Source organism: Arachis ipaensis, chromosome B05 (assembly GCF_000816755.2).
Source record: "Arachis ipaensis cultivar K30076 chromosome B05, Araip1.1, whole genome shotgun sequence".
Taxonomy (NCBI): Eukaryota; Viridiplantae; Streptophyta; class Magnoliopsida; order Fabales; family Fabaceae; genus Arachis; species Arachis ipaensis.
Genome location: NC_029789.2, coordinates 10,299,024 through 10,309,171, shown reverse-complemented (window position 1 = coordinate 10,309,171; position 10,148 = coordinate 10,299,024). Strand labels below are relative to the sequence as shown.

The following is a 10,148-nucleotide window of genomic DNA, read 5'->3' as shown; positions in this document are numbered from 1 at the left end:
TTAACTTCTTAGTTTCACAACTTAATATTGCCTAACGTATTGGTGGTGCGCACGGATAATTTTACATCTTTAACGTATATGTGAAAAAATTTAAAATTCACTTGTGCGAAATATTAAGCGTTATCTTTTAATATAATATTAATTAAGTTTTCCTCGAAATTATATTCGGATCCAAGTGTATTTATATATTAGGTGTTAGACATATAGTATCCGGTGCAAAAATAAAACTGATTAATTTCAGAATTTGCATTGACGTTTATTAGTTTACTTCTTAAGAATTTTAAATAACATGCATGCGAAACTGTGAATAATTTTTAATCAAAAATGCTATTTGTACACCAAAATCAGTTATTAAAATCAGTCACCAATATATTTGTCTATAAATATATGTGTGATTTAATTTATTTTTAATATGTATTTATATTTTAACATGTATTTTATACTGATGACTGATTTGAGTGGCTGATTTTAATATATACGTAGTATTACTCATTCTTAATTAATTCCAAATGTTTTTCCTTCATTCTCATAATATATCCGATTACATAATTCATAGTTCACCGAGCAAGAAGTATTGTTTGAAAAAATAAAATAAAATAAAATAAAAGTAGTCCCTTCTATATTATGAATATTTCTCATCACATATATATCCACTTGCCATCATGGCTTTGCACGTTGTTGTCACTAACTTGGTATACTTGTTTGTCCCTGTCTGAATAATTATTCACTTGCTTTAGTAAAACGATTAGGGAATGTTATCCAAGGATAATGCTAGTCATGGAAGCTTCCCGAAATGGCCAATATATAAACATGCACGATAGATAGTGACACTGGGAAATTAACTACATACGTTTAAGAACCTACCTTGTTCAGCATATAAATATATATACATCGCGTCAAAAACAAGCCAACGGGTTCTAGAGGAAGCTTCATATTATGTTTTAATGTTGAAATACTAAAACCTTTTTCTAATTTCTTTTTTTAGCTTATAGCAATTGTTTATATATAATTTTAGATTAAGGTATTGTATGGCCCCCGAAAAGATTAACCACAGGCACTTCAAGAAAATATCAAGTCATTAATTATAAGCAGTGCTACTTCTCAACCGTTGTATGCAGGTGCCATGGTTTTGAAAATGGGACTAAACAAATAGGTTGAATTTAATAAGTGATTAGATATTTACTTTCTTATGGTACCAATCTTTTCATTTTATCAATATACAATCAAATTGGAGTAAATGCAGCTGGGCTGTCCTCAAAGCTAAGCACAGCTACGAAGCTTCATAGTTAAATATTTTGGTTTCTTTCCATCCACTACCAAAATAAATTACTTGCAAATTGTCTAGTTTTCTTTTTTTAAATAATAAATGTCTGTTTTGGATGTTCTTAATGAATTATATTAATTCTTTAACCTTTTTTGCCCAATTAATAATTAATCCTGGAAAAAAGTCTTCCAAGCAAGAAAGATGTTTGTGGAATAGAAAAGTATGAGCAAAGAAAAGTTAATAAGAGCAATCGAAAGTCTAGCTAGTGGTAAGAAGGGATTGTTATGTACACAAAAACAAAAAATTGAATTTCATTACTAAAAATGTCCCAAAAATTGAAATAAAAGACCCAAGTGTAAAAAATAAAAAAGACCCCAACCCTTTTGCACAGAAGTTTGCTTGATACAACATATATGTTTGCGGCTATTACAAGAGTTATAATAATTTCTGAGACCGTTCCAAGGCATGCCCATAAAAAACAAAGTACACATCAACAATCACCATGCCACCACCACATTACAAAGCTATAACAATTAACAAATTAAATAATTGAAGAAGGTCTCATGGACTGAGGTCTGATACAAATTAAAAGTGTCATCGAGCTCAAGATGACGAGCTCTCACTTCCCCATACCAATGAATTATGCATAGCATGCAGGTAAGAGCAGTACACATACACAACTTCATTGATTATTGTTATTTTTTTTATTTTATTTTTTTATTTTTTTATATAGTCTCCTTCCTTTGTTATCACATACATACAGCGTAAAGGAGAATTATATATAGTGATATGATGGGTTTATTGATCTGTTGTAGTTTTAAGGCCTCTCACCACTACTACCGCTTGTGTTTTCCGGGCTTGAAAACACTGTTTTTCTGAACTTTTGTAAATCAGCATTGTACTGCATTGTGTCATAGTCATTGCTCCCTCCTCCTGAAGGGTTCAGGACACCACCACCGCTACCATCAGTTGCACCTGCCTTACCCATATTCTTCAAGTCATCCAATGACACATCTCCTTCCAACGCCCTTACAATCTGATGTATGTACATTTCTTTCATTAATGTCTTAATTAGAGTAAAGGAGAAAAATAGGTGGGACTTTAACAAATAAGTTTTTAATTAATTAAAAATACAAAAACGTTCTTTACTTTTTGAGATACGAGACATTTAAATTTTTTTTAAAAGTCTATTTGTCTTTATATATTTTAGATAGAAAAAATTTAAGTGCCTCGTATTTTAGAATAATCAAAACTTGTGTATCTTCGAATTAAAAAATTAGTTTCTCTAAAATTAATTACTCAAATTATGATCAAAGTATATAATTAATTAAGTGTACCTGACTCATTTTTGGACGCTTCTTGGCAGAGTGACGGATGCTGGAAGAAGCGCAAGCTGCCATTCTTGTCATTTCTTGTTTGTTATAGTTTCCTTCCAAACATGGATCTACCAATTCTCCAAAGTTGCCGTCTTCCTCCAACCCACGTATCAGTAGTGGCCGCGCCTGTCAACATTCCAACCCAATGTTTTATTTTATTTTCTTCTTCATGCATAAATTAAAGGGAAATCAACTCTAAAGTATAAACATGAATGCAATGATACTAACCCAGTCAACTAAGCTATCATCCATGGCACCTGAGAGATCCACAGGGCGCTTCCCGGTTATGATTTCTAATAGCATCACTCCAAACGAGAATACATCAGACTTCTCTGTCAATTTTCCACTTGATGCATATTCAGGAGCTAAGTACCTGTGTGTGTTAACATGTAAAGATCAGGCCATCAAGCTCTATTCAGTATTTATAAGAATACTCCTTATGACTTTGAAGAACATGTAATGAAGAAAAAGTACCCGAATGTTCCCATGACACGAGTTGAAACATGAGTGTTATTATCTGTCGTCAGCTTAGCCAATCCGAAATCAGCCACCTATATATGCATGCATCGTAAAATGTTTGTCATATATAATTAATGGGAGACACATGAATAATGTATAAGAGACATAAAGGTAGCTAAGTACGTAGAAGATAAAATATAGAAGTATGTGAGAACCTTTGCTTCGAAGCTACTATCAATAAGGACATTGGCAGCTTTGATGTCACGATGGATGATGCGAGGATGACCTGGGTGTTTTTGTAAATATGGAAAATCAAAATAAGAATGTGTACAATAAGAAAAGATAGATGGATAGAGATGAAGATAAGAATGTTAATTACAATCTTCATGAAGATAAGCAAGTCCCTTAGCAGCTCCAATGGCAATGCGCAATCTGGTAGGCCAATCCATGGTAGGAAGGTCCTTACCATGAAGGTGATATTCCAAGGTGTTATTAGAGATGAATTCATAGACCAACATTCTCTGGCCACCGGCAATGCAGTAACCAACAAGAGAAACAAGGTGGCGATGATGAACACGGCTGATGATCTCAATCTCAGCCTGGAACTCGCGCTCGCCTTGACCGCTACCGGCCTTGAGAGTCTTAACGGCCACCTCCTTTCCGTTAGGGAAGACTCCCTTGTAGACGTAACCGAATCCACCTTGGCCTATCATGTTTGCATCTGCAAAGTTTCCTGTTGCTGCTGCGAGTTCTTCATAGGTGAAGGTGCCAGCCTTGAGGCCTAATGTAATACCCGGTGACGGAGGAGGCAGAGGCGGAGGCCCCATCGAGAAATTCGAGCTCAAGTCTGAGCCGTTTGACATCATCATCTGAGGAGGTTGCTGTGCACCCCAAGCAGCACCAACACCGGCGTTAGGACCAGGAACCATTCCCATTCCGATCATTCCATTTGGCATCCGCACCACATGTTCTTGATTTGCTGGACCACCACCTCCTCCATAGTAATTTTGATTCTTCCCACCATTGTTGTTGTTGTAGTAGTAGTTAGTTTTTTGTTGATCAGGTGCATCTCCACCATAGTAGTACAACTTCTGTTGTTGTTGCTGCTTCTTCTTTTTGGACCTTCTTCTTATGCAAACAATGGCAACAATGAGAAGGATAAGAAAAAAAACTCCTATTGAAACGTATGCTACAATGTGTCCCAAATCATCACTGAAGAGATTGCCAAGACCCTTAGACCCTGATGGTGAGGTTCCTGGAGGAGACGGTAATAATGCCTCGCCGGAGGATGATCCTGGAGGTCGGGTAGCAGGAGGAGAGGAATCTTGGGAGGCTGGCGTGGGTGGTAACGGCGCTGGAGGTGATGATGATGACGGGGAGGAGGAATCTTGGGAGGGTGGGGGCGGTGATGGCGGTGATGGTGGTGGTGACGATGATGATGAAGAATCATCATCATCTTGGGAGGACGAGGATGGTGGCGAGGATGATGACGATGAGGGTGATGGTGGGCTCTGATCAGAAGAGGGAGTATCATCGTCAGAGGGTGGTGAGAGTGTTGAAGAATTGGAGGAAGACATGTTGACGTATGTTGGCTACTTCTCTCGCAAACACATTAATAAGAGCTGCTTTTTCCGGCGTAAAATGGGGCCGCTGCGGCCGCAAAACACCGCCTTAGCTCCTACTTGCTCAATGGTTGGGACCCCTGCCAAAAAAGAAAAAGAGAATGATGGTGGTTGGGAATGCAGCATAGTTTTAGAAATGAGTTTTGTGGAGAGAGATGGGAATTGAAGGAGCTGGACATACCTGATGGGAAGAATAGTTGCAGGGGATCACAACAAAAGGAGAAAAGGAAAGATTGTTTGATTGTAATACAAAATGAAGCATTCCTCGTTGGTCTCCTACAAAGGGGGGCCTCCAACACTATCTATATCCACAAACATTTTATCTACCTAATATAAAATAGTAATATTATGTATAAGTCTTTTTGGTAACAAAGCTAAATTAAGTAAAAGATACTCTTAAAAAAACACCCGTGTACATACACTCTACTAGCACACAATTAGAGCGTGCGTTACATTTTGCGCATTTTTTGCAGCACAAAATTTCGAAGTATAACAGACTAAATTTTACATATAATACAAACTTATCGATTTAGTAGTCCACAAATTTTTACACATAACATACAAATTTTAAAGCATAGCACACAAATTTGCACAAACTTATCAATACAGTTAGAAATGTTCATGTTTTAGTTTTTTCACATAAAAACTGGTTTAAAATTAGTTTATAATGTAGTGCACTAATTTAAACCAGTTCATAAAAATAAAACCAATTTAAATTAGTCTATATGCTAAGACTAGTTTGTTGAGTTAAGAAATTAATTAATAGAATTGATGATGACAAACATTTGATTAGTAGGCTAATCACCCAATTAACTTTGATTATTTTTGATAAGTGATGCAGGCTAAAAATAAGTGTTGCAGCAGCCCAACATCAAACAAAAGATATATGCTAATGGGCTGAATGGTAAGTGAAAATAAAGACAAGCCCAAGTCATTCATCTCAAGCAAAAAAGTCTTCCAAGAAGCAAGACAAGGCACCAACGGGCTGAATTTGAGAAGAACCCAATCCAAGCCCGAATTGTTTTTCAATTCCCTCCATCTTGCCTTACCAGAAGCAACGTTCCTCTCCTCTCTAATCAAGTCAAATCAAAGCTTCAGAAAAGTAAGAAAGAGAAAGAGAGAAAAAGCTTCTTCCCTAAGCTAGTAACCAAAGAAGCAAGAGAGAGAAAGTTTAAGCTTGAAACACAGAAGCTAAAACAGAAAATCCAAACCAAATCAAGCTTAAGTTAAAGGTAATCCATCTCATCTTGCATGCATCAGATCTTCTTCTCTTCTTCCCAACTCTCTGCTCTATCCGAAAATGGCATTCAAGGAAAAGTTGGTCTCTGCCCTATTCTGCTTCACATCTACGGTCACAAGTGATACTTGGGGACCAAGTAGTTTCTCAATGGCTAAGATCAAGTTGATCATGAGAAGATTTCTACGGTTACTGCTTTGTGGCTTTCGGCCAAGATGAAGGAGTCAGAAGCAAAGTTTCTACTCTAAGGTTTAATGTGAAAAAGTGAATCTATGGGTTGGTAAAGCTCAAGGCTCAAGGTGTTGACCTTGGAAGAAGAACCCAGCAACATGCAAGGAGATAAAAGAAGCTTGCTGCTCATTCAGAAGGTAAGGAGAGAAAACCAGAGTTTGTGAGTTGTGTTCCAAAGAAGTTCCTCTACTTGGATAATGCTTTCGTTCAAAGAAGTATTCGGCCAATACTGAAGAACTGTATCTGAGGTTTGCGAATCTGATTTTGCACATAGCTAAGAGGCTGCTGATGAAGTCAATCTCCTTCATGTTTTACAGATTGTAATTTACTTTTTAATGTTTATCTTTCTGTAATTTCTTGAGAGAAAAGGCATATTGTGAGAAAGCTCAAGTAAAAGCCATGAGTGGAAAAAGGCTGAGTGATACGCTTGAGAGAAAAGCCTAGAGTAATTTTCAGATTTCTTTAGGTATGTCTATGTCTTGTATCTTGTACCTGTGAGGTATCCCTTTCTTAGTTGGGTTAGCACTAAGAGGAATAGTTAGGTATTAGCATAGCCAATGTCAAGTTAGGTTAGAACTTGAGTGTGAAAGGATTTGGTCAATCCTGTGAAATTGGTGTATGTAATACTGTTAACTATAGTGAAATTCTTTCATAGTTGTGGAGGAGACTGGATGTAGGTTGCATAGCACAAGGCAACCGAACCAGGATACATGCTGGTGTTAGCTTTTCTCTTCTCTGCTGAGTTCTGTTTTCTGATATTCATGAGACAAAAATAAATTGTCTCATAAATTTCCACTACTGAGTTCAAACAGAACCTGAATTGAAAGTTTGTTTTAAAAGGGTATTAACAGCAATCAAAAGGAAGGCATAGATTCAACCCCCCTTCTCTAAGCCTACCACAACCTTCAATTGGTATCAAGAGCTAAGGTCTCAAGAATCAAGCTTAACCGCTTGGAGCAAAGATCCAATGGCGAACAACTTGGGCATAACCACAGTTGCCTACACCCTCACTGAAGGCCAGTCAAACAACTGGCCACCTTTCTTCAACGGAAAGAACTACTCCTACTGGAAAGAAAGGATAAGGATTTTCATCCAATCCATTGACTACAACATATGGAAGATTGTTGTGAGCGGTCCCAAGGTCCCAACAAAAACAAGTGCTGATGGAGTGGTGACTCCAAAAGAAGAAGCTGAATGGAATGAAGATGATAAGAAGAAGATAAAGCTGAATGCCAAAGCAATCAACCTTCTTCACTGTGCTATCAGCTTTGAAGAGTACCGGAAGGTGTCTAGATGCAAGACAGCCAAAGAAATCTGGGAAAAACTCCATGTTACACACGAAGGCACTAAACAAGTCAAAGAAACGAGGATTGATATGCTGCGAAAAGAGTACGAGATGCTTAGCATGAAGGATGGAGAAAGCATTGATGAAGCGTTTGAGAGATTCTCAATCATAATCAATAACCTTGATGCTATGGGCACAAACTATGCAGAACAAACCTTGGTGAGAAAACTCCTTAGAAGCCTCACAAAAGAATGGGAAACCACTGCCACTGTCCTAACCGAAAGTAACAACCTAAGTCCCATAACCTATGATGAGCTGAGAGGAAAACTCCTTGCCTATGAAGCCACAAACACAAACACAGACTCAAAGAAAAAGGGAATAGCCCTCAAGTCACAAATAGAACCAAAAGAGAGTGAGTCTAGTGATGGTATTTCAGATGACGAGCTTCTGTTTTTTGCTAGAAGATTTAGAAGAATGATGGAGAACAAGGGCAAATACAAGGGTTCAAGTTCAAAGGAACACAAGATCAACTTGAGCAAGGTGACGTGCCATCACTGCAAGGAGGCTGGACACTTCAAGCTAAACTGTCCAAAGCTCAAAAAGAAGGACAAAGGAAAGAAGGAAAGGAAGAGAGTACTCATGGCATCTTGGAAGGATCTTGAGAATGACTCAAATGAAGAAGAAGAATCTGAAGGAGATGACAAAGACTGCTTCATGGCTGGAAACAACAATCTTGATGAGATAAACTATTATGATTTGACCATTGAGGATTTGCATGCTATTATTGATGATCTCACTTTAAACACATCAAAACTGCTTGATAAATACAATGAATGCAAATCTGAAAGAGATGTGTTAAGAGCTGAAAATGAGTTTTTAAAAGAAAAAGTGAAGGAAACTGAATGTGCTTTGGAAATCATTGAAGAAAACAGATTTCTAAAATCTGAACTTGAAAAATTAAAAGAAAAGCACATTGTGGATCCTTCTCATGAGTTAATTGCTGAAAATGAAAGATTAAATGATATGATTAAAAGACTGAATGGTGACTTGGCAAAATTTGCTCAAGGTTCTAGCAACTTGGACAAATTACTTGCAAGTCAAAGACCATTGTTTGAAAAATCTGGTTTAGGCTACATAGCTAAGGAAGATGCAGTTTCTAATACTTCCTCTATAAAATTTGTGGCTTCTTCATCAAATACCAAATCCATACCAAGCAAATCAGGTATCGGATATGTTTCAACTTGTGAAGAAAAATTTGATGAAGCATACACAAATGAAACTGAGCCTTCACCAAGAACTGGTCCGAGTTCAAACCGGCCAGGTTTGGGTTACATTTCAAAAAATGAGGCTGTTTTCAAGAAACCACCATTTTACAACAAAACCTCATATTCAAAAGGTAAAAATGTTCAAAGAAATTCTGGTGAAAATGCTTTTGCAAAGAGGAACAACTATAATAAAAATCAGTTTGTCAAAAGAAATGCATCTCCTCCAAAAACCAGAAAATTTCAACACTTTAATCATTTCAAGCAATATAATTCACCTCAATTTCAGCGACACACATCTGAAAATCATTGTGTCAATTGCAAGAAATTTGGTCACTCATATGAACAATGTTTCATTGAAAAAAGAGTTGTTGGAAATAAAGTTTACAATGTTGTCTGTGATTTCAATGCACTTGGGCAACCAAGATGGATTAACTTCAAAGGATCCAAATTAATTTGGATACCTAAGGCTACTTGAAACTCATCATGCAGATTTGCCTAGCATCCAAGAACAAAAAGGACATGTGGTACATGGATAGTGGATGTTCAAGGCATATGACTGGAAGGTCAACCTACTTCATCAAACTAAACAAGTATGATGGAGGTTTTGTGACCTTTGGAAATGATGGTAAAGGTAAAATCATTGCTGTTGAAAAAGTAGGTAATGAGCAATCTACTTTCATTGATGATGTGCTTTTGGTATGTGGTTTGAAGCACAATCTTTTGAGTATAAGTCAGCTGTGTGATTTAGGATATTTAGTGATTTTCAAAAGATTTGAATGCTGTGTTGTTAATGAAAAAACAAATGAAGTGATGTTTGTTGCCAAGCGTTTCAATAATATGTATGGACTTACTCTTGATGAACTAAAGGATCAAAATGTAGCTTGTCTTCATTCTAAAGAATCTGAAAAGTGGTTATGGCACAAGAGATTGGGCCATGCAAGTATGTTTCAAATAAACAAACTTATAAAGAAAGAATTAGTAAGAGGTCTTCCTTTGATAAATTTTGACAAAGACATCACTTGTGATGCTTGCCAAATGGGAAAACAAGAAAACGAGAGTAGGTGAATATGAACTGCATCGTTTCAACAAGAACCTATCTTATAACTTTTGCACCCCATTATACTTCTTTCTCATGTTTAGTAAAGTGCTAAAATTATATAACTTTTTTGCATATAGTATCAATTTTCAAGGATAAAATTTTTTATAAGGGGGTAAAATGTAAGACCTTGAGTTTTTGAAATTAAAATAATGAGATATTTACGATTTATTATATTTGTTTAGGATTTTATTTTAAAATTTTTTATTAAAAGTAATTAAATTGAATTTATGATACTTTGAGTTTAAAAATTATTTTGGACTCATGTAAATTCTATCATAATTAGATATTTTCTAATATTTTAAAATTTATG

At 36.3% G+C, this 10,148-nt stretch overlaps 1 protein-coding gene across 1 annotated transcript; it reads right to left on the bottom strand.

Annotated features, from left to right (window-relative positions):
* On the bottom strand, positions 1,654 to 5,014 carry LOC107642867 (proline-rich receptor-like protein kinase PERK4). Its single transcript, XM_021123011.1, has 7 exons — positions 4,903 to 5,014; positions 3,479 to 4,801; positions 3,315 to 3,385; positions 3,115 to 3,191; positions 2,869 to 3,013; positions 2,602 to 2,766; positions 1,654 to 2,300 (listed from the first exon to the last, which is right to left on the bottom strand). Exons 2-7 carry the CDS (start codon positions 4,674 to 4,676, stop codon positions 2,082 to 2,084), a joined length of 1,875 nt encoding a protein of 624 aa, XP_020978670.1. The 5' UTR covers positions 4,677 to 4,801; positions 4,903 to 5,014; the 3' UTR covers positions 1,654 to 2,081.

What these genes read in the sequence shown, in the direction of transcription:
- LOC107642867 (XM_021123011.1), bottom strand. Translation starts at nt 4,676, where the DNA reads ATGTCTTCCTCCAATTCTTCAACACTCTCACCACCCTCTGACGATGAT. An exon ending in TGCTTATCTTCATGAAGATT is followed by an intron (nt 3,386 to 3,478) that starts GTAATTAACATT and finishes AAAAACACCCAG; the next exon opens with GTCATCCTCGCATCATCCAT. An exon ending in CGTGTCATGGGAACATTCGG is followed by an intron (nt 3,014 to 3,114) that starts GTACTTTTTCTT and finishes TAACACACACAG; the next exon opens with GTACTTAGCTCCTGAATATG.